Raw genomic sequence first — 25,786 nt, 5'->3', positions numbered from 1 at the left:
CTACCATTAAAATCTTATTTTTATAAATTTTTTTAGTATTTTCAATGCAATTACATTTAAACATTTAAACCACTACTTTTCATTTTCCCTCTTGACAAATCTCAATAAAAATCAAAGTAATTACAACATTCTGTATTTTACTACGTTAAGCCACTTATCTCTTTAAATGATTCCAGAAAATATCTTAATAAAAGCATGGTGACATAAATGGTTAACATTTTCATGTTAAATCAAACTAATGAGGACATCTTTGTCAATAACTAATAAAAAAAAGTAGTGCATCTTAATTAAGAAAAAAAAATCACATTAAAAACATTGAAAAAGCATTTTTTGTCAGATTGGAACTACAAAACTGAGACTTGAAGTACTTGTAACTTGGATATTTTTGAACTGACTAGAAGTTAAAAATAGCATGTTAATTAAAAAAGGTGATATAATATATGACTAAAGAAAGAGACTTAGTACACAAGTCAAATAAACTGGCTTAAGGCAGCACAATAACGTGCTAAAGGGACAATATTGTCCAGAGGGATCTCAGCCTGACAAGGGCATTATAAGCATAATGAGACAAATGAGATTATAAGCCTTTTCCTGGGTTGCACACATCAGGCCAGAAGAAAACTGCCTAACAAGAATTCCAGAGGCAATGAAGCCAGACATGATATCTCCAGAATAGTTTCAAAGGTGTTGTGATCCAGGTCCTGATATCACCCAACCTGTCTACAAGTTCGTCATCAGATTCATCATGAAAAAAGATTTATTTAGAGATGGCAACTGCACTGTAGAACCCAGGTTTTTTTAATCAACTGGCCTTCACACCAAAGAACAAAACAGCCCAAGGTTCAATGAGAACTTCACCTACAGCACATTTTTCAAGGCAGGATGTGTGGTTCAGCCAAATGAGGAGAATAATAACTAAACCAGAGACAAATGAAAAAGGGATCAATCACAGCATGAGAAATTATACTGGTATTTTTGTGATTTCCTCAACAAAGGAACTGCACTACATTTAACCTGAAGCTGAGCATTACCTCAGTAGGTGTCATACAAGATAGTTCCAATAATGTGGAGATTAATACAAGGATCTAAGGTGCAAAAGAACTAGCTATAGAAGGGGCAAAGCTGGATTGTACTAGAATGGAAATTACAAGATTGAAGGGAAGTTTCTAATAATGCTCTTGAAGGACTGATTTGGACAATAACCTAATTTGATACTTTAGGTAACCAATTATGCACACTACATAGCATGCTTACAAATTGTAACAACAAATGTAAGGCGGCAGAGAGATGGATCCCTTTCAGGACATAGGGAACAGTCAGTTATCAAATTTTAAAACATGAAATACAGTTTTTCTTGCATAATGAATGTTACTACCAAAGGCCATAAAGAGAAGACTGGATGCACAGGTCATGTATCAGACCCCTACAGTATGTCAAGTATGACAGATTTGCTTTATTCACAGCTGCCAAGGTATAGGAGGTGAGACATATCAAGCAAAAACAGGAAAGAACCCTACCAATTAGTATTATTACTGGTAAAATATCACTTGGAACAAGAAATACAAATGTAGCAAAATATTTTCAATAAATGCAAATTCAAATTGGATCACAGGCAGAGAAGGATTAAGGATTACTGGTAACGACTTTATGAAATGAAACTGAGACTATGGATTATTTTGTCAAGCAAAACAGAGCTAAAGTGGAATGCAATAATTTTCCAGTAAATACTGGCAGTGCCCTGCAGCAAATACTAATGACAAAGTGTTAAATGAATAGGCTGAGTTACGTGGGAATTCCCACCATATGAATATTCCTACTAAGGCCCTGGAATAGTTTTTTCCCAACAAAGCCAGTGTGGAATAAAAGGCTTTGCAGGTTCAAGAGAGAACGCTGATCTTTTTAAAAACTTCTTATAATAATAAAATTATATATGAGATCTTTTCCAGTTCTGTGCTTGTAAACCAGGTATATTTCATCTGAAATTACCTGTTCAATCTATAAAACAGAAGTGCACAGAAACAAATTACCAGAACTACTAGCAGAACCTTAAAATAAAATCACACTGGTTTTCATACAGTTGAAAGAATTGAAATTCTTTATCAAATTCTGTCTGCTACAGGTACCAAATTTGAGCTTCTCTTCCTAAGGCTGCACTGACAGCACTAAATCAATATGACCTGGAGTGCCAGTAAGATGTGTAATGCACCCATAGGCAGAGGAGCACCTTCAGCTTTACCTTTTATTTTCAGGGGTATAGCAAGTTTCAGCCTGTAAGTGTTTGTCACATAGGTGTTTTTCAGATGTTAAAGTCTCAGTATCTATTGAAGCTAAATACCCCCTTTCCTGGAAAAGAATTAAAGTATCCTAAAGCAGTACCTGATCAACATCAGATCATACTGAAAAATCTAAAAAAGGTATTTGTTTTTTGGCTTTAACAGCAAAACACAAAACGTCTCCAACACTGAGAATATTTAGTAATTTCTGATATTTAGTCATTCTACCTTCAGAAGACACAAAATTCTTCCTAATCTCAACATTGCTGCTATTCTATGAAAGTTTTCAGTACAATAACATTTTTAGTAACATAGCTGCTACTATTAAGGTATTGTATATGCTACTGTGGTAGCATACCTATGTCACCAAAGTGCTTGTATAGATGTCACATTGTCAGCAGAAGTGCTCAAATCTACTTAGCCTCTATTTCACAGGAATAAGAAATTCTGTCAGAAGGAAAAAAAAATATTTTCATCCAGTGTTTTATCTCCACTAGGATGTGCAGTTAACATGCTATCCAGTGAGTGATGGCATCTTTCATTACTCAGCTAGACTCCTAAAATCAGTTCTGCAGCTGATTTTATGACTTCAGTCACCTTCTAACCGGATCATGACAGCTGAGCATGACTTCAGTCACCTTCTAACAATATGAAAAAGATACAGATTTCTGCCTAGTGCTATATTTATAAATTACAAAAGCTACCACAAAATCATTTATGGAAACACAACCTAACTGCTATTTCTTGATTCCCTGCCTCGAAATAAAGTTCATTGAGGGAACTGCTGAAATAATGCATTGAAAAAGAAACAGTTTTACCTAGAACATTTCAGTAGACAACATACTGTGTAAAGTTCTACATAAATTATTTGTGATTATGAGATATTATACTATGCATGACAAATCTCACCAATACAGAAATCTGCATATAAATGAACCAGTTTTTAAAAATGAAGATTAAGATACTTTATGTCATACAAAAAATATTTCAGCCATAGCATTTTAAGAAACCAATGTATTTTCAAGTGCAGATCACATTCTCAAAGCCACAAACAGTTTAAGAAAAAACAAACCTCCAAATTTGCAAATGGAGAATCTAACAAGTACATGATAAGCTCCATGAGTGAAATATCCAAGCTTAACTGACATATTCCTCCAGAAAGAAGAGTGATCCCTAGGAAGGTGACACATTTTGATTTACCTGTCAGACTTCATCTCTTCAAATACTTATCAGTCAAAAAGGTGGCAAGAGAATTCAGAATCTGAAACTTCTAGATTTCATAAATCTGAATGGTATCTCCAGGTCAAGACAACTAAATCAGCAATTTCATGAAAACATGGATAAAAGCAGTACCCATCTTTTATAAAACAAACCAATTACAGTATTTATATGGTTAAGTGAGAAACCTGGGCTCAAGTTGCTTTCTCAGTTTATTTCTAACCTGGTATCTGAATCACTAAGTATTAGATTGGGACAATAAGGCTGCTTGAATGGGTTCCTTGTACAGAAATGTAGCCTTAGCCATAGATTGTTCATCTTTACAACAGGATGCACAATTAGACAATACTTCCCTGATGTTCTAGACTCTGAAACTTAAAACTGCTGGACTCAATGCTGTGCTGTCTGCTACATTTGTTCCAAGCCGGCTTTCTGGGCCAGATTACTCCAAGGACTTAGATACAGAGTTTCCTTATTCTGAAGATCCCAGACAGACTTGTGTAAAAAAGAGATACCAAGTTGCTTTTATCAGCCAAAACAGAGAAATTAAATTGGGATGCACAAACACTTTTGGGAATATGCAGCATTTTTATTCTGAACTTGAAGACCTGAAACACCAGATTTACTTTTCTTTTTCTTATTTTAACATTATGCCACTACAGATTCCTGCACCAAATTACAACTGTTCACTAAATAAACTCAACATCATGATGGAAGCATATAAAACACCGTTTCAATCCAACCAAAACCTCACAATCAGACTTAGGAAATCTGCAATGTGCAAAGTGCTTGGTAGCTCTCTCAAACACACCTAACCAAAACCTGACAGTAAAAAGCTATCTTGAGACCTACTGCCAGCTCTTTTTTCATTATATTCCCTATCTTCTCTTTGAAAGAAAGGAAGTGGCAGGCAAACACTGATTATGGATTTCCTCTACTAATTTACTTTTTCTTTATATTGGATCAGTCTGGGCTATTTCCATAGAGACTAATAAATGTTTATGAGTGATTCCTTGATTCCCGCAGAGACTATGGCACATTTGCAAGTTCCCCAATTCTTTACAAAATAAGCCCAGAAATAAAGCATACCATGGGGAAGAAAACAGGTAATTCAATACATATACCCAGCAAAATTTAGCATTTGTACTCAGCTCTTGTTTGTAGAAAAGACAATCAGAAAGGATTTCCCCATGGATAAAAAGCATCAAGACTGTAAACCCAAGGAATTGTGTATGAGAAGGCATAGAGTTCTAAGTTTTTACAGTTTTCATTAATTCAAACATCTTGTCACTGAAGATGAAAGAACCAGTGAACAAAAAGTAATCAGTTTTCTCATTATTAAAACATAGAAACAGCTATTTGAAAACTGTCGTCTGTTTTTCTGGTTCTCATTGTCTCTCCTTAACAGTTGAACCACTGAACAACAAAATGTGAGGCAGAGAAAAGCAACTGTGAAAATTTAGAGAATTTTTTTCTAAATACAGTATTTCAGATTTGCATATATTGGAGCATGTTGAAGGACTAGAAATCCAGTCTTCCATGGCCCACAGTACCATTGTTCCAATGACCAGGAAACTGATGGGAATGATTTCATAAACAAGCTATTAATACCATAATGACTACAACTATATATCTGCCATCCTAACTTACACACTGAATTTCTTTTCTGTCTCAATTCTTTGTCCATTACTGACAATATTTTAAACACAGATTTTAAGACCTCATAATAAATGTCTCCTTACATGCAAGTATTTCAGAGGCAGATATGGTCTTCATGTATAATATATATAATTTTTTTAGGAAACTATATTGAAAGTAACCTAGCTTAGAAGCCCTATCAAATTGACATCTACACAGCAAAACAGTGATTAAGAATCCCATTTAATCTTTTAAGTTAATTTACCTGTTGATCAGTTGATGTACGCTGCTGAACTGCATCATGGCTCACAGAGCCTTTTTTGACTTGTATCCTGCCAGGTGGAGGAGGAGGAATCACACCTGAATATGAAGCTGGGTTATCAGCATCTGAGGAATACAAGGCTGTGTGTCTTGACTCTTGTTCATTCTTTGACACAACAAATCTGGGAAGAGGGAGGTCCTTTACTGTTAAAAAAAACACAAAGCAGGACATTCACTATACATAAATATGATGTTTAAAAATAAAAACACTGTTCTATTTTGAAGTTAAAATTTCTCATGTGACTCAATTCCTTACACACTGAGACTGCTGCTATAGTCAAGCCAACACTTAGCAGCTGGAAAAAGCAAATACCTATTCTGCATTAGACTTCAGGATTCCGCTGCCCAAGTTCTGACTTTGGCACACAGACATGACTTCATATTACTCCATCACAGCTTTGCACCACAACTATACATTAATGCAGCAGTAACCAGATAACCTGGATTTAGCTCATTTTTTGGTTAGATTTGTCAACATTTCATTACTGAAGCATGATTTTCAAAATTTTTCTACCATTTCTAACACATATCAAGAACTAGGGTCTTCATATAGAATGCTTCATCCGCAAAACAAATGCTGAAATACTGCCCTATATTCAGCATTATCTTTTGGTGAGCTAATGTCATGTTTATATTTACAAAAGATAATATAATCTAGTCGTACCAAGAATGTGACTATTGCTTAAACACATCTATGCATACTTTTCTACAACAAAAGCTGAATTAGCTCATTTGGAATACTGGAAATACAATTGGAAATATTCCAGTGTCACCTCAGTTGATATGAGCAACTAAAATGCAAAGTTTCTACAAAATGCTAGGAAGCCCATTAGCTTAATGTACCATGGTTCAGAGTAGCCCAGCATAGAAATGAGACTATGTAAACCTTCAATTTCCCACTGCAAGATTCCTACTCTACCATTTTTCTCCCAACTGCAATCTTCTTAGTGTTCCAATTTGAATAAACATAAATTGTGAATTTGCTGTACAGTTTATTTGGAAATTATGTCTCCAACACAAAACAAAATTACAAGCATGGTTCAAATTTAATTTCTCTTGCTGACTGCTTACGTAAATTACTTCTGGTACTGAGAATGAGTCAGTGGTACTACAACTATATTAAAATACAAGATGAAATTGCATACTGTTTATTTCATGAGCATTGTACCCCATGCTGCAGCAGTAAAGTAACACAACTAAACAGCAAACCATGGCCAGCCAAAAAGTGAAAAAAGCCATTGCACACAAGTGAAAATGTGTATGTCTGCCAAACCAGGAAAATACAGACAGCAGATGATCCAACTGACACAGGGGAAGTCTGTGCTATTGGCTGTGCCAGCACAAGTCACAAAATAATAGAGAACTCAAAAGAAACACAAAATATTCTACTGTCTTCTTTGAAAGAAAGACTAGATAAATATAGGTTTGTTTAGCTGTACTAAGTTCCTACGTGACTAACCTGCTATTTTTACCTCTCTCCTCTCTGACTTTTTCCAGTAACAGCAGAAAAATCTCTTTTCAACACTACAACATTTGTTACCATTCAGAAACCCCTCAATTATAAATGGGAGAGCTGTCATGAATGGAACTAACCCTTGATATTGAGTATATTAAAGAGTTCTCTGTACTCTTCATCCCCACATCCTTCCTAATATTTTTTCCACCAAAACCTGCATTTCATACTTAAAAAATAAATATTGCTTTGAAATAAACACTGCTTATTCATGTCTCAATTTTTAGCTTCCTGGAAGGAAAATCTTCTGGGACAAAGGAACAACAGCTTTGGAGGCTTGTAGCATAATAACTCATGCCAGTATTCTTACTCTACTGCCCATCTGAGTAATCAAAAGAGTACTTAATCAGTTGGACTACACTTATGTTAGACCTAGTATTTAAAATTTGACTGAGTTTCCACTCAGCAATTCAGATAAAGCAAATTCCTTGTCTACTGACAAGACACACAAAAAAACAAAAGGAAAAAGTACAAAGGCGAAGGAAATTCCCATGTTAAAAGGATGAAGAAAATTAAGAAAATCAATGCATAAAACATGCAAGAAAAACATGCATAAAATTGACAGCTAAAAAGTAAATGTCCCAAAATATAAGCTTCAACTAATTTTAAATGTCTGAAGAGACAAAGAGTATACAGCTTAGTTTGGGATGGCTCTAACATTTCATCTTCAAGATATCTTGGAGATGGAAATGTGCAGAACTAAGTTAACAAAGCTCAGAATCATTTTATCAGCCTGCTGCATTTTAGTTGTTGAGTTAGCTGTTACAACAACACTTGTATCATTCTAGAAGCAGGAAATTCACAGATAGGACTGGAACCACTGCAGCCAAGGCAACAGACCACAGCTAAAAAGAGTTAGGGTAAAAATAAATGTTCTCTCTATTGTACTTGGTGTATTTCATAGCCTTGGAACCAGTTACAGAAAATTATTCCTAGAAGTTCAAAAATCATTACAAGTATTTCTAATATTGTTATGAATCAATAAAATTATCAACGTGAAACTGAAGTTCCAATCACTGTTAACTTTTTAGCAACGTATTTTATATTTTGAAATTAATTCTGTACCTTCATTTAATTCTTTCCTTCAAAATTCTTGTGATTTTTTTTTAATAGAAAAGCTCCTTCTGGTTAAGGTACCTTGCATTAAAATAAAACCAAGATTATAAAATCCCTGAAAAAAAGTCTACATACATATTTGTCTTTCCCTTCTCCAAAAAGTATTTTATGAGAAATTCCACAATTGTTTGATCAAGTTCCAGTTTTATGAGTATTAATAGTTGAAGATTCTTTTTCCAGCTTTCTGATTTTAGGACATTCTGCTACAACTTGCTAAGGCTTTAGTTTAGGGAACACATCAGGAAAACTGTGTGTTTATAAACACACAGTGGCTTATAAACAGAAAGGGACTTGAATACTAACAAAATGTTGACTAAAATGCACTTTTCCAAAAAGCTACAATACCCCATGAAATCAGTATAAACAGTTTGTATGAGCCTAGAATAAACATAACTGTGAAAGTGTACACAGTGATTCATTTTTTTTTATAGCTTTGTCAAATACTTCAGTCATATCAGATTGTTTTTAACAGTCTCCTTAATTTGCTGTTTAATTTATATCCTTTAGACATAAAAACCTTCCAAGACTTCTTTTATTTACTAGCATATAGAAATCATAGCATTATTCTACAGACATGAAATCTATTAGGAAAGTCATTCTAAGGCAAAACCATGCTCCAAAGGTATTTTTAGCTTGTGAGTTGTGTACGATAATGCACGGGCTATAGTGCCTTAAAACCCATTACTTCATCCTCCTAAGTCTCTTTTCATCTTACAGAACAACAAGGACATGGATCCACTTCTCTCATTCAGAAGGCTACAGGAGAGCCTCACATCAAAGCTCTTCCTGCAGCTCTAAGCCATCTTTCTAGAGTAAGCCTTCCTCCTGTTTCACCTTTCACCACCCACACCTTTGAAGACCTTTGAAAATAGGGTAACAGGTGATTTGGCTGACAATAGACTTCAAAGATCTTTTACAGGTCATGTTTTGCACTAGGAAAAAATCTTAAACTAACCTTCATATTGCCTCTTAGAAGGGAAAAAACTGTCAAACCAAGTGCAAAGAAACATAATGTTAGAAAAGATAACCTTCCGTCTGTCACAATCAAGGCTTTGGAAACCCAGCAGCTACAAAAGCCTGCAGATGTTGCATTCTTCTTCTCCTTCCAGTTCACTTTACTCCTCTTAGTGTTTCACTCAGAGGACATGGCATACAATTTCTCACGTCAGTAATCTATAGAATTAACTTGCTCCTATGTAGCAAGGTACAAGTTGTTCATTCGTCCCATGGTGAATGCAATACTTATTCAATGAGTAAGGTATTTCAACTTGTATTTACTGCACAGTAAGAAAACTCTCTCTCAGTTTCTCTACATTTTTAAATTAGCAACACAGATAAAAATATATCCCACTAATTTACAAGGGTACTCTGTAAGAATATGTAAGCCAACTACCAATAACTGCACTCAGCAGCTCAATCCTCCCTCCCCTGTGGTTACCTGTATTTAAGCTTTCCACTCTTAGAGGGAGACCAGATTGGGCCACAGCAACAAGTTTCAAAGCAATGTAAAATTGACTTCTTCCGAAATAGCCAAGTCTTGTTGCACCACAGAGCTCCATAATCTGAAATGAAACACAGTTACTTAAAGAAAGAAATTTTAAACACAACAGCTATACAGATTTCATACATTTCAGAGTAGCATGCCATGTTTTCAGACATACTGAGTACATCCCGCTCCACAATGATGACCTGCAATCTTACTGAAGGGCATTCCAGCTTGTGCCAGGTCACTGATAAGATACCAAGCATGACACACTCCAAATCAGACTCAGAGCTAAATGATCCAGACTGCCTTTTTATCTACTGAGCAGTCTTGTCTAGACTGCAATGTTCCAAACGAGACACGAAGATGCTCTTGGAATACCACAGTGAAACACTTGTTGAAGTCAATGCAGATGGCATCACTGCTTCTCTTCCCTCAACCACAGTTCCAGACAATCTGGTAGACAAGTACTCTTGGTAATCCTAATTACTGTTTTCACCTTCATATGCCTAGAAATGGCTTCTAAACAGACTGGCTCCACAATTCCTCAGGGACGAAACTGCAGCTGACCAGCATGCAGTTCCCTAAACAAATCTTCCTTTACATTCCTGAAGATGACTGTAACACCTTTCTCCAGTCACTGAGCCACAACCCTGACTTCCACAACTATTTACAGAGAAACATGGCTTGCAACAACATTAGCTAGCTCTCTCAATATGCTCAGAAGGATCCCATGGACTTGATATTTCTTGAGAGACCCATCATCTTTTTGTAATACCACTAGTTTCTCTCTTTCAATCTCATTTCAGGCACAGAAGTCCATGAGACTTTGCCTGTGACCATCAGTGCAGAGAATCTCAGACTAATTTACATCCATGAGCATTAATTTCTGTCCTCAGCAGTTCTGAGTACAGAGGAGCCCTAGCTGCAGGCAAGTTCCAGCTAAAGACATGAAGTTTCACACAACAATAGCTGAGCCACCCAATGCACAAAGCTGTTAGCCTGTATGCTTCAGCACCACCAGATCAGAAAACAGACTTCAGTAATTCTATCCAATGAATCAGATGGGTTTATCAACTACAACTGAGCCAGATGCAGCTCAGTAAAAAACTACTTGGTTATCTCCTTGCCATGCACCAGGATTCTGGAACCTCATGGAAATAAGCTGCCGTAAAACCCATCACAGGAAGGTGCAGGAAGTTGACAAACACTTAGTTCCAAAAAAGTCACAAGAGGATCAGCAGGTTTAGGGTTGTACGTGCAGCTCAAATCCTGCTGGACAAAAAAGACTGCATTAAATCAGTCGTCTGTGTCTGCATCACACTTCACACATTGTCCCACAGCTCCTCTGTTATGTCTATTTTCCCACTGTAGTATTTCTGCAGCATGATGTCTGGAGAGAAGTCAGGGGAATCACAGGGCATTTTCCAAAATCCACTGAACAAAAAAAGAATTCAATACAGTTGAATGCAACACAGTAATTTCAACAGGTTGGTTAGACTACAAAAAGTTCCACCCGGAAAGAAGTCACAGTGTAACTGTTAGTGACAGATAACAATTCAAATAAAAACTGAGCCATTGACATTTAAACCTTTACTCAACCTAATGCCAGAAATAATCATCCTGAGTTTAAATAACTAGCAGAACTAAAGGAGACCTGGGAATCAAAACCAGTGTGACAGCAAAAGCAATTCTTTTTTAAAGCGCTGTATGCTGGAAGACTGATGGAATATTGAAATACTTGACTACAAGCAAAATAGAAAAAGCTTGTGGATTCAGTGGCCTAGCACCAACAGATGGGTTAACCAGACTTTTATTAGTCTTATGAAAAGAAGCAATGATAGAGGCATTTTGAGCTTATGGAATCATTAGGCAGTAATGGCTTTGTGCAATTTTAAAGTCATGGCTGAACTACAAACTACCTTTTCTTGGAGCTTGTCAGTACTGCCAGATAGAAAAAAAACTTCAGTTAAAAACTGAATTAATGACTAAGCTACTGTGACAGGTAAGTTTGAGAAAGGAAAGGAAAGGCAAGCATGGGTTCAAAGTAAATATATATAAATACACCAGATGTAAGTATCAAGAAAAGCAAAAAACTAAGGATACAAAGAAAAAAACAAAACAAAAACCACCCAGTCCTCCCCACCCACCCCCCTCAAAAAAGAATGCTCTGCTGCTGCTGAACAAGAGGTGTCAAATCCATTCACAGCTAGCTAAAGGAGTCCTCTGTTTCAAATACAGAATATAACCTAATTAGAAACATGGCTAAAGGTTTAAAAAAACCATTAGATGCAAGCATCTAGTGGAAACTCCTCTGCTGAGTGACATCATGCCCAAACATACTCAAAACAGCATACCTGGAAATTCCCTGAAGCAGGATTTAAACAAGAAACAGGTAATAAGTTATACTGAATGGGGGAATAATAATAAAAATTATCAAATAACTGCTTCTCTGAGATTTAGGGCTTTCATCTGCTTAAGAAGAGAGAGGATAAAGAATTTCCCTAAACTCTTCAAGGAATGCAGAGCCATCTTCAAGACAAAATGCTTCACAATTGTTTTAATCTCCTTAGATATAAAGAACCTGAGGTCATACTACTGCAATTTACTAGAGTAAGGCAAACAACTCAGTAAAGCTCCAGAACTGTTGAACACCCTCGATAAAAAACACCAAAAAAACAAAAAAAAAAAAAAAAAAAAACCCAACAAAAACCTAAACAAACAAAAAACTCACAAAACCACACCTCTGTGCAGTAGCTGTGAATTACTAAATTGCAAGCTCAGTCATCATACCACAAATATGTAACAACAGCATCAGAAATACCAGGAGTTGGCAGAAACCAGACATGGCTGGGAAGCAGTATGCTGTCAAAGGGCACTGTTTCAAGCAGATACCTTCTAGAACCCTTACAGGTTTCAAATAACAGGCCCCTGAACTTAAAGATGTTTGTGAACTTTTACAAATGCCAGGTGAAGTGGAACAAATAATTTCTCTATCAAATGCAGTGAAACACACTTCCCAGAACTCATGAAATCTCTCTGGGAGTGTCTTCCAGAATATCACAGTCTCCCTGCCCCCAGGTTCTTCTACAAGGCAAATGAAGCCCATTATCTGTAAATATTATTCATGCAGAAGTAAAACAGTATTTAAACAGGGATGACTTCAATGCTAAAACAATAAATGAAGCAACATACATGCCACCTACACAGTAAAGATAAAAATATTTCATCTGCTTGGAGAAAGTTACTTAAGTACCTACTGCTCCATACCAGAGGGTGGCAAGAGGCAAGAGCAGAAGACAACTTTAGCAGGCTGGAAGCTAAAACAGATATGCTGTGTGCTCATGGGAGGGGGAGTGAACAAACTTAGAGGAGGACCTTTTGTATCATCTCAACCAAACTAGGACATTGTTGATTAAAAAAGAAGCCTTACACCAAGATTATGAACATGAAAATTGTTAAACACAAAGAAACCCTACACAGAATCACACAATAGTTGAACTTGCAAAGGTCCTCTGGAGATCATCTGCTCCACTCCCCCTGCTCAAAGCAGGCTCAGCAGGTTGCTTTGGACTGTGTCCAGCTGAGATTTTGAGTATATATATCCAAGTAGGGAAACTCAACAACCCCTCTAGACAACCTCTTTGAGTGATCACCTTTACAGTAACAAAGTTTTCTCTTATGTTTAAGTTTAACAAAGACCATGAACAATTCCATGTAAACCATGCACCAGAAATACAAAACAAGTTCTCACATTACTATACAATATATATTTGATACAAACTTGAGTTAAATCAAACCATATAAATATACTCGTGCTTCAATATTTAGAAAAAGGTTTTGAGTTTTACTGTGCATATTAACAACCTTTAAATGAAAAACAAGCATTACATTTTAGAAAAAGTTGTTTACTTAAGATACAAAAAAGATAAAAAATTAAATATATCTTGCTTCAGTTTTGTTAGTTAATAAAAATGTAACTGATTGTGGACTGATTTTAATTCACAGTTTAAAATTTAAAAATGTACCACATCAACGTTATTCCTGTATCCCATACGCAGTAGTTCATTGATGAGTTTTCAAACTGAAAACATAAGACAGAATGTTTTCCTCCTGTTTTCCAACTTAAAACTTTATTGGAATAGAACCTCAAATTGGTTTCTAGAACACACTGTCCTACAATGATGCTGTCCTGAAGTCATGTACTCCACTCACCTCAGCTACAACAAAAATTAGCCACATCTCTAAAATGTAATTCAGGGATGTGTGATGTAAGTTGAAAAAGTTTCCTCATCATTGCTATTGTAGTGGAAAAAAACCCTGACCATCCCTACACACTGAAGAACTATGAAAATCTTCTTCACTCATTTTTTCCTAGCTTGAATACGTTTCTGTCCTTCCAGTCTGTTATCTTCTAATTACATTATTCTGCAACTGCTGTTAGATCGATTCCTGTCACTTCATTTATCTCAATCTACCTCACTAATCACTGACCACAGCCTGGCAAGTTTTCCAACTACAGTCTCTCACCTACTGCCAACTGGACAAAGCAATACTGATTAGTCTGCTAATATTAGTTAGAATTTTTAACTTCTCTTCAAAGATATCCCTTGACAGGTAGCTTCACAGATGCAACAGCCGTTGCACTGTGCAACAGGAACAAGACAGAGAACTGACAAAGATCCTTCTTTTGATGAGCTATATTTAACCAAGTCAAGTCTCTGACCCAGTTCTTCACAGGGCTCCACAAAGCTTGGCACAAGGTGAGACACAAATAAAAAAACAATTGTAGACAGATAAAAAAAGAATGCCACTAAAAGAAACAGTCCAAGTATTACTCTGAATTCTATGTTTCAACACATCGCAAATATTTCAACAGTCTTACATCTATCCAAAGATCATTTGCAAAATGCGTCTGTGAAGGATAATGAATACTGCTATATTTAATATTCAGTCAGTGTGAAGCAGAAAATGTTCATGTGCTGCTGAACAGCCAGTGTAAAATTACCTCTAATATGTACATTTATCTTGTTAGGTACTTAGGCATTGTAGTAAATATAGTTAATCAGTTGCTACTAAGAATTCCAAGGCACAGAGTATATTTAGGGCATTGCTGTTCTCGGTTGCATAACAAATAATAAGGTTTTACTGATTGTTCCATGAAGATACATCTCAGTCAATTTCACAAACCTGGCTTCAGCACACAGGCTTTGAAAGAAATAAAACCAATAGTGCTGGAGGACTTCCAAGACAACACACGCTCCCTGGCAGTGAACTATTTAGAGTCTCTTACTGTCTGAGCTCCTCCTAATACTTCTCTGCCCTTGATTTTCACACTGCACAGATCCACAGTGGAAGCAGCCTGCTAAAATGCCATCGGGAAGAAAAAGCTACTCATCCGCTTGGACAATTAATTCTCTATAGATACTTAGAGCTAAGATTTCCCATTCTACAGGTCATTCCAGGGTCAAACATACATCTGTTTCAGTTAAATGAAATTTTAGAATTAATCACATCGGAAATAATTAGCTGTTCAAAAAATGACCCAGTACTTTAAGGCTCAGAGGAATTATTCTGCCCCTGTACTTCGGGATCTGTTTTACAAGTATGCCCACTCCCTGAGTACAGGTTGTCAGATCTGCAGTCATGCTTTCACTTTGCTAATAGAAAAGTAGTGAAAATCACCAGAAATTTAAAACTCTGATTTATGACAAATAAATTCTTAACAAGTGAATATGCTGAACACCACACACACACACAAAAACTTCACAGAACTTTTATTATTGGTGGTGCTTTTTGAAACAGTTACATTTAGGTAATTGCTGAACTTGACCCATTCCAAAAGCTGTCTGCAACACCTCTTGTTGTTCCTGGTAACATGTAGATTCCCAGCGCATTAGCCTCATTTATTAAAGACACTTCCTAATGCAGTAGTAGCTTTTTGATTTTTCCATTTGCAATCAAAATTTGTGGTCTTACTAACAGCTTCTGCAAAAGCTGTTACAAGCTCTACACATGAATCTGACCTGCAGAGTCTCTCATGCAGAGCTCTATGGCTCTCCAGCGGTCAGTAATTCCCTTCTGATTTGGTAGTACATGGCAACCACCACCTATCAATCCACAAAGATAAGGTAGATGCACCCTACATGCAACTATAAGATCCTGACATAGAGGATCCATTTTTCCAAATATCTAGAGTAATTGACTGTCCTACTTGACTACAACTCAAAGAAAATGTTGTCATACACCCTCATAAGCAGGGCAGAATAAAGAATTCTACACCCTTCTGATATGTTCAGTAGCACCAACAAAGGAAAATACAGATAGCCAGATGAACACTCACTTAGAAATCCTCCCAAGTAAAAAGTCACACATGGAAGACTTCAAGGCAGAGTTGCTCTTTGCTTGTATTAAGACTTTCTCTACTGCTTTTTCTTTGGCACAGTAGGTGCTCATGAGAAAGACACTTTAGAAACAGAAATGGTAATAAAGTAGCCAGAAGAACTGGAAATTTAAAAAAAATCTAAAACAGCAAAAGACAACCTGGGGAACTACAAGAAGCATTTCTCATTTTTGATGCATAAAGAGAGGCTCTTTTAAAGTGAGATATTCCACATACCTGTGTTCTCTTACTATGTAATTCTACATTACTGCTTAACCTAAATAGCTCCTCCCTCCTCTGCTCCCAGCTGCAGTTCCCCATTCCTGAGCAATAACTGCTGCTTATCTGTCTGGTCACACAATGTGATTACTCCACTCAGTAAGCCAACAAAAAGTTATTGTGTTAGTTATTTTCTCTTTTATTAAACTGAATCTGTCTACTGTACAACCAACAAACACCTCAGCAGAGCTTCAGAAGTTATTTACTCACAGGCTTTATTTACAATAGAAAAAGTACAAGTTTTTATGAACAAACTGCAATGAATCTTATAGCATGTCTCTCTCACTGGTCAACATCAGATAGCTGGAACTTGGTATTTAGGTTTGCAGCTTATGTTTTTGACAAGCAAAGCCTGAAGCAGAAATGGCAAACAAGCCTCAGCTGGCACACACAGAATTACATTCTTCGTCTGTAATCTTTTGAGGCACTTGGTCTTATTCTTGCAATAATTGAAAGTCCAGCTGAATACTTATGAAGACTAACCAAGTTAGTCTTTAAGCAAGCAAACTTTTGTTTGCTTGTTCTTATGGTTGAAGTTTATGTGAGTAAATAACACTGAAGCTTCTGAAGCTCTACCGATCTTCAAAACACAATTTATCTTCCTTAGCATAAACAAATGAATGGAATTAATTATATTTAATTATCAAGAATCATCTAGCTTCAGCAGGCACTGGAGAGATACTTCACATATATTCTAATTGTGGATACTCCTATCATGCAGCATTAAGTTGAATATTTTTCCCATAATACTAAAAGCTGAAGAGAGGAGCATTTATACAGACATTTTCATTCTTTTCAGACCTTCTCTATAATTGAAGTATTCCAGTGATTGACATTTTTTGCTATTAATTATTTTCTTGCTTTTTCAGTTTTAACATTTTCCCCACACATCACCTTCCATTATTATGCCAGAACAATACTAACACAGGAAAACCCCAAATAAGCACAAGCTTCTGGTTCTTTTGCTAATGTAAAACGAAGATTAAGGCATTTGCTGGTCCCAGATTTAGTGGTCATGTTGTGGCCTGGACAAATAGGACTGTCCTGGTCTGTTCCTGTTATTCCTGAGCACATCCATGTAAGTTTATCTGAAGCTACCGTGTCGATTACTTTACACTCCTTTCCCATCCCAGTCTTTTTTTTCTCTGAGTATCAATCTGAACACTGTTAATTAGTTACTTACCTTTGCACTGCTCTATTTCTCCCACTGAGGCCAAGAAGCCTTAACAATATGTCTATCAAAGTTTAAACAAACCTTGGTAAAGTTCTAAAAACTGCACAATTACAGAGCTGCACTTGAGACTCCACTGTTAACATTAGGTCTTAATTTCTTTTAAGATGCTTCAAATCACAAAAACCAAGCCATTCACACTATTGTAACAATAACAACAGACTTTTCTACAAAATTCCCAACTACTAGTCTGCAACAGGAGTATGGCAGCACCTAATGCTAAATTGTACACAGCTCAGTCCTGGTCATCCTTTTCTGGGATTACTGAAGTTGAAAGATACGTTCAAAACAGCATACTCACTGCTCTGTTACCATACTTCAGAAACATTTTAGATGTCAGAAGTCAATCATTCCAGAAATTCAGGTCAGACTGTCATCTTTTTCAAGTCTTTTAAGCTCTCAAAACACAGTTCCTATACATAGTCAGACATGCCTAAGTTATGCTGTATTTTTTGTATAACAAGTGTAGGGATAATTTAACTCTTCAGACACTAACCCCAGGTGGAAAAACAAGCAAGTCATGAACATGATCACCAACCTAGCACATTTATTTAGAAAGAATGACATTGCTGGCTTAAGAATATCCTTATGGTCAACAGAAATGCTAAAGGAAGGAGAATGAGAGGGAAATATACTCTTACATTAATCATTATTGGAACTGCAGTGAGAAATCTGATAGTCAACGTATTTTTCCCACACTCACTTCTGACTTCAAATGAATTTAAAAGAACAGCAGAATTCCAATCTGACATCTAGGAATTCTAGAAGAAGGACTAACCTAAAACAACAAATATTTATGACCAAATAGGTAGGAAACTTGTGTGCAAGGACTAATATTTTGAGGGCTAGTAAATACAATTGAAAAGTCACAGAGACTGCCAGCAAAGTCCTGTAATTTCACAGTATCTGCAGTAACATTTACTGAAGATTAGACTAAGATGAAGGCATGTTTGCCATTTTTCACAGTCAGTCAAGTACTTAAACTTCTAACACAAAAGAATCGATTTTACTAGTAAAAGATCAAATTTACAATCCATAATTTTGTAGAGTCAACTTGATTCTAAGACAGCTACATTTGCCAAAGGGCCTGATATTTCCGATTCTAGAATTCTATCCAGTTATGTCAGAAAGGATATTTATCACCTCTGCTGTCATCTGACAGCATGTTTTAAAAGAAAAGAATAAACTGTTTTCAAACTAAGCTGAGCTGTGATACTTGAAATTATCTGAGTGCTGTGTTGGCATACAGAACTATGAACAAATTATTTACTATGTAAGTGACTGTACAGTATGAATATTGATTTCAAAGGCTCGAAACCAATTACACCGAGAATTCCACTAAAAACAAATGTAAGTCTAACAGACTCAATCTAAAGTCCTAAAGTCTTGCCATAACTTCCTACCTTTTGTTTCAAAAAACAATGACTGTTCTCTTCCTAAATGCTGCAGAGATATGAGACCCCTCCAACTAATTAACTGTAAAAATAAATTAATTTTCAGCCCATTGCAGTCTCTGTGAAAGTAACATCAGTAATGTTTAAATAAACATTTCTACAATAATTCTGCAGAAACTCAAAGCATAATTCACAGGATAAACAGCAAATTAAAAGCCATTCCTGGCACTAACAGAAAGTACACTCTTATGTATCTCATCAGTACAGGGAATCAAAGCTAACCTACTGCTCAGCTGAGAGGAGAATACTCTATTACAGTGACATTTGAAGGGAAAAAATAGGTGATTCACAAATCAGATATTTTTAACTGCAGATCCAGGCACTTACAACAGGTTTTTAACAACTCTTGTTTACTACATGAGGACTCGGATACAGCATAATATATGCATGCAAACATATTTTATATGAAAATATATAAACATGTAAAATTATATGTAAATTAGGTAACATTATGGTTATAAATCTACTGATTCATCCATTTTATGGTGCTCGAGCTAAAAACATACTACAGATTAGTAACAAAATTGCTATAGTTAGCAGTATCTACACTGGAGTAATACCTTGATAATGACCTGTTGTGAATATTGCCTCAGAAGAAGTCTAAACTAATTTTATATCTTTTCTAAATGACATTTTAATATAAGATTTAAAATAACAAAAAACCCTCAAACAAACAAAATGTATGAGTTGGATTACATAAAGTGATTTTTTTTCATTTTAGCTTGTTACAGACTAGTTATAGATCAGTATAAGGGAAGAAAGCTTTTCACATAGCATACATTTTTTTAAAGATCTAAAAGTGCTATTGTTTTAAATATACTCCAAATTCCTATGACTGAAAGGAAGGCATGAAATTTGCCACGTATAAGGAATTCTGATTTCTTACCCCATCAGTTCTGAAAGAATAATAAATTCAGCAAATTAACCAGAATGATTTTGAGTCTTCTGCATGTCTCTACCAAACAGGCAATCCTAAGCATGCCCTGGCTCAGCTTCCAATCAAAGTTGTCACTTAGTAGACTCTACTGATTTGACACACAGGTAGTCTTTCTGAAGGAAAATTCACTGAAACAGTAACTGCAACAACTCAATAATTGCAAACAAGCTGCTATTTTTTTAGACCTCTTTCTCTCTACAGCCATTCTCCAACAAAGAAGCCAACATTTTAAATCAAGAACCTGCAATTTCATTTTGTCATGTTCTGCCTATGGATTGTAATTCCATTTATAATTGTGCTGCCTGTCAGCAAATGAGCTCTGGTATTTGAGAAAACCGCCACTGCATCTTCTGTTCCCTCTGTCTGCCAAAAACTGCCACCCCATGAACAACAGAAGGCAGCACATGCTTGCATCTCAGAGTATGGACTTCTCAATGAAGCAGCTGCATCATGGGCACTCACTTTCTTACAACTTCTGATGCGAGGGCCGCAAACTCAGAGAGTTAAGGTAGACAACCAGAGTGTAATTTTTCCTATCAACGAAACAAGAAGAAGCAAAACTAATCTGTCCGTAAAGACTCCTTAAAAAATGAACAAAAAGCTTGAAAGTGGCTAACAAGAGCCAAAATAGCTTTACACTAGGTTTTTACTGGGCTAATGGAAGCTTACTGTAATTGAAGTAAGTGGGCATAACCGTGTGATTCATCTGTCAAAGACTTTCTAACGCTAAATTAGAAGTTAGGTAACATTGCTGTACAATGCCAGCACTGAAGATGACTGTTCATTCATTTTAGAGAAGATATATGCCAATACTCACACATTTGTAGTTATATAGTAATTTTGTATTTTAAAGCAAGATGCTCTGACTCATTAATTTCAGATGAGTATCGTATGCACCACTGACTTGCTTCTTGTCTGGTGAAGTTTCTGTGATTCATAATCAAGAATACAAATTCAGAAAACATTCTGTGATTAACTCACCTAAATAAGAATTCTACAAATCAAATGGAACAGCTACTATATTCATTCCATGCACAAGTAATGAGTTTCACAATATATTTTTCGGCTAACTGTAGCTTTTACAAGCAATTTCCCCACCACTGCAGAGACACCAAAAACTGACTTTATTAGCATAAATACATGAGTGTTTTAGGTCAGATGTGAAACGTGCCTTTGAAGCCAATTTCCCTGAGCACGCTCCTCCGTGCAGCCACTCCAGAACAGGCAACTACGTTTCTTTTGTATCAAGGCACATAACTAATCCCAGCTAACATCCAGTGCACAGGACCAGGCTGGAATTCCAGCAAAGGGAAGCTCCTGAAGTGCATAAACATGGTGGATGGCAGCCCCTCAGGATCACTCGTGTTGTGTCATGCTGCTTGCACACACAAACACCAACGCACACGCAACTGGGACACAAGATGAGGCAAGTGAAAACTACATTTGACACAACCTTCTAACTTTTGGCTGAACAAGCTCCCTGGACCAGCCCACTGTCTGTTCAAAGGAAAGCCAGAGCCAGCTCCATCTTCCAGTGCTTTAAGCTAACAAACCCCATGCCAGGTCACAACTAAAATATCCAATTGCTCTAGAACAAAGAAAGTTCTCTACTTCCCCTCTGTCAAAGAGTTTTCCTGCCTCCTTTCTTGTGCTAGCACTGACATTCATTCAACCCCACTGCCACCTGATACAGAGTTATAACCAACAAAAAGCTGTGATCAATTTTCTGCCCACAACAGCACTGGACAGGCACGAGTGTCTTTGCAAGAAGGAACACAAAGCTGAGGGAAGACAGGAGCACCTTCTTCAGTGACAACTCACCATTAGATTTTTGTCAGCTGCAATGTGAAACCACACCCTGAGAGTGATCTGAAGACTCATAACTGTTGAGAAGTAGCTGGACTTCTTACCCCAACACACGTACTATTATTCACTCTTTTATGCAAGCCTTCTACCTTAATGCTCATTTCAGGGATGTGCATACAAAAGAAGAAATGTGGGTTAATAGAGACTGGTGTTCTGACACATGCATCTTTGGTGTGGTATTTTATTCTGATAATAAAGCTGTCCTTTTGTAGATGTGTACAAAATAGACATCTAGCTTTTCTTTTCCAGGACGCTGTAGCTCAGCATACAACACCCGTAACTGTTTCAGTCTTCTATATGTTCATTTATCCCCACTAAACAGGCAGCTGACAGCGTCTCTCAGAGGGAGAAATGAAATTGATTAGGAACAATGAGACACACATTTGATCCTGTGAGACAGATCTCTCACAAGGACACAAGTCTGCAGATATATCCAGCCTTTAGACAACACATTTGCAAGTAAAACAAGTTACGAGTCTAAAAATGCAACTGTCAGACATTTTCATTTGCAATGGAATCAGTTCTGAACTATTCAAAGGTACCTACAAACCTGTAGTGTTGAAAAGGAAAAACTACAAAGTAGTTCCTCAGGACTACTTGGTCCCCTTGAGCTTGAAGAGCGACCATTTTACGCTGCATACACTTACAAAAGTACACCTACAAAAGTACTTAGCATTCATGTGACCAGTACTACACTTGCATTCCAGGATTATGTAAGGATTGGGTAACTGAATCGAGTTCATTTCCCCACAAGCATCAGGTGCTTCAAATGAACAGGTAAAAACACAGCACCCATATGGTCAAAAGAAAATTCCACCTCCTTCACAGGGTTTATTTCTTAAGCTATTTCATCTTGAGGTTTAAGTTACATAGTCTCAGCTTTCAAAGCATCAAATGCAACTTCCCTTTGAAGAACCCCAATACAATATATTCATCCCTTTGTTAATCTGGTGTAAAGCCATACCTTAAGAAGAATGCAAAATAACGAGACAACTGAATTACTTTCAAACTATGAGGTACTTTAGAGATGACCAAGTGTGACTGCACAAGATATTCATAATGGGTCAAACTGCTAAGGGCATTTCAACTTTCTTCGTACTATTTACAGTCTCATTCCTCAGGCAATCTAATATCTTGTTTGCCATTTTAACTGCAAGGTTCTCCTTGAGATCACTAGAGTGATAAGCCAGGTCTGCTTCTTGAGTTAATTTATTTAGGACCCATGGAATGACGCCCGAGTAGTCTCTCTTCTTCAGATGCAGTCTACTTTGCAGGAAAATATCTGACCTCCTCTGCAAAAGATAAGGATATAATCTGGGGACACTTGTTTTCAGAATTCCAGGTCTTTTCAAGTTCTTGCAGTAAATTCCTGCATAAAATAAAGTCTCTAGTACTAGCATACTATAGACTGATTCAGACAAGTTTTATGTAAAAGAAATTTCTAAATACAGCAAAGATGTAAACATTCACTTTCCCTGGGATGATTTTTCTGAAACTGGCTGGCCACACACAAAAAGCAGCCATGGGTGGCCCTTGAGAAACCTTACTCATAATAGAGCATGCAGACTCTCCTACCATTAAGTCCAGTCTAGCAAGTCAGCAAATAAGAGATTACTGGTTTTACCAGGAAGAACCATTTCTTATTCAATCCTCTTCCACTTCACTGTGTCTGAAACTCATTTCAACTAACCAAGCTGGGAGGCCCAAAACACACCAACAAGTAACTCTAGTCAGTAAGTGTTCTCCTGGCACTGAATTTCAGTATCCTGCAATTTGTGTTTCTAGCAACAGTGAGTTTAATACTTTGTTAAAAGGGCTGCTTATCTCACTAGGCTGAGGATGAAACCGCATAAAAGGCAGCATGGCTTTCTAAATACCGCTTTACCCACAGCAGCTTAAAAGACTATGTAAACTTTAAAGCACTAACAATGACAGAGGGAACTGCAAGAGCAGCAAATTATTACAAATAACTGCTCATAAGAATGGTTCACTGGGAATACGTTCCTCAACTAATCACATATGCACACCAAAGCAGACTCGCCCTTTTCTGCGCAGGTGGTTCCGCAACACTGCTACACGTCTTGGACATAGCCTGGCCAAGGAAGTGCTAAAACTGTGCACATACATACTGCAAGTATGGGCCCGCATCAGCCTTAACACCACATTTTTTGTTATTAGAAACATTTGGCTGACTACAGGTAAGTTAATACTTGCCAGCAAGTGATGTCCAAAAAAGACTGCGTGGTTTAGGTAAAGTGGACCAGTATCAGTAGCTCCCAACGACACAAAACCAGATTTCCTTCTATGCTGTTCTTCATCAGCGGATCATGGGGACAATCTCACTCAACCTCAGTTTTACACTCTACAGTTCTCACACTGTGGATGGCCTCTGTCGGTATGGAATATTTTCCTACCAGTTGCTGGACGCTGCCAGCAGAGACATCACCAGCCCCTTCCCAGCCCTGCTGGCAGAGGTGCATAAGGGGAGAGGGGGCTGGCACAGGCTGCACAACTCGCTGTGCTCTGTGCCCTTCCCTCGCAGCTGGTCACACAACAGCTCCATCCTACTGTGTCCAGTCCTGGGCTCCTCGGTACAAGAATGACAAGGAGCTAAGAGAGTCCAGTGGAGGGACACAAAGGTGATCAGGCTCTGGAGCTCTCTTATCAGGACAGACCGACGGAGCTGGGCCTGTTTAGTCTAGAGAAGACTGAGAAAGGATCTCATTAATGCACATAAATACCTCAAAGAGGATGGTGCCAGGCTCTTTCCAGTGGTGTCCAGCGACAGGATGAGGAGCAATGGTCATAAACTAAATCACAGTAAGTTTCATCTCTACACGAGGCAGAGCCTCCTTACACCGAGCACTGAACAGGCTGCCCAGGGAGGTCGCGGAGTCTCTCTGGAGACACCCAAACCCCACCTGGACGCGTTCCTGTGCCACCTGCTCTAGATGACCCTGCCTCGGCAGGGGGTTGGACGAGATGATCTCCACAGGTCCCTCCCAACCCCAAAGATTCTGTGATCCCCGAGTCCCCGCGGGCGGGACGCCCCCCGCCCAAGGGCTGCGGGGCGGGCAGGGGGCGCGGGCCGGGCGGAGGGGAAGAGCAGGGCCGGGCCGGGGCCATCTCGGCTCGACGGGGCGGTGCCCAGGCCCGCCGACCCCCGGGGGCGCGGCGGCGGCGGCCGTACCTGCATGACCACGTCGTTGGGCAGCTGCGCGGCGCGGAAGAGCTCCAGGACGCGCCCGTTGGACGCCACCTTCTTGGTACTCTCGGTGTCGCAGTAGGAGAAGAGGTCGCAGTAGTAGCGCTGCTCCGCCTCGCTCAGCGTCATCCCCTCCATCTTTTAGCGCCGCGGACCATCCGCATCCGGCGGCGGGGCCGGGGGCAGGCGGCGGTGGCTGTGGGGGGGGCACAGACGGGACACACGCGCCGCCGGCGGCCGCGCGCGGGCGGCTGCTCGCACCTTCCCCCCGCCGGCCGCCCGCCCACCCACGCGGCCGCGCGCCTGCGCGCCTCCCCCGCGCCTGCGCGCGCCGCCGCCCGGAAAGGGAGGCGTGGGGAGCGCCCAGCGCCGCGGGCAACCCGCCCCCTCCGCGCCGGCGGCGGCGGCGGCGGAGGCGGAAGCGGAAGCGCCGGGCCTAGGGGCGGGGCTAGCGGGGAGAAGGCCAAGCGGCGCTCCGCTCTGCCCTCGCCCTGCCCCGCGGTTCCGGCGCCATCTGCGGCGCCCTGGAGGCGGGGGGGGCAGCGGCAGCAGTAGCAGTAGTAGTCCGTGGGCCCCGGGCCGGCCGTGCGCCGCAGCGCCCCCTGTGGGTGTGGCGGCGCGGGGGAGGCCCCCGGGCCCGAGCTCGGCGGGGCGCTCGGAGCCCGGTGCGGGGCCGTGTCCCGCTCTGGCTCGGCCGGGACTGCACAGGCCCCCGGGGAAGCTGCCCAATGAATCTGGGGATGATCAGCTGCGCGACCGTCCCGGCTGTCCCGGCTTAGTGAGTCGTGTGAGAGGCTGAGGCAGTGCGAGCGGCTTCCCGAGCCTGCGTTCACAGAATGACAGAAACAACTCGTTTGGAGAAGACGAGAT

The 25,786-nt window shown here is 38.9% G+C and overlaps 1 protein-coding gene across 13 annotated transcripts in view; it reads right to left on the bottom strand.

The window, feature by feature from the left end:
- Window positions 1–25,311, bottom strand: part of REPS1 (RALBP1 associated Eps domain containing 1) — a 64,896-nt gene extending 39,585 nt beyond the window's left edge. For 4 of the 13 annotated variants that reach the window (XM_054630231.2, XM_077175467.1, XM_077175468.1 and 1 more), the window contains exons 1-3: window positions 24,902–25,308; window positions 9,518–9,641; window positions 5,395–5,594 (exon numbers count right to left, since the gene is read on the bottom strand). In XM_054630231.2, coding sequence (XP_054486206.1) covers window positions 5,395–5,594; window positions 9,518–9,641; window positions 24,902–25,054 — 477 coding nt within the window. In that variant the 5' untranslated portion in view covers window positions 25,055–25,308. Of the gene's footprint in view, window positions 1–5,394; window positions 5,595–9,517; window positions 9,642–24,901 lie in introns of all 13 variants that reach the window. The other 9 variants (XM_054630232.2, XM_054630233.2, XM_054630237.2 and 6 more) reach the window with 5 other exon arrangements.
- Between the last annotated feature and the right edge of the window lie 475 nt (window positions 25,312–25,786).

Source organism: Agelaius phoeniceus, chromosome 3 (genome assembly GCF_051311805.1).
Source record: "Agelaius phoeniceus isolate bAgePho1 chromosome 3, bAgePho1.hap1, whole genome shotgun sequence".
Lineage (NCBI taxonomy): Eukaryota > Metazoa > Chordata > Aves > Passeriformes > Icteridae > Agelaius > Agelaius phoeniceus.
Note: the sequence above shows the minus strand (reverse complement) of the source record. Positions and strands in the feature narration are given on the sequence as shown.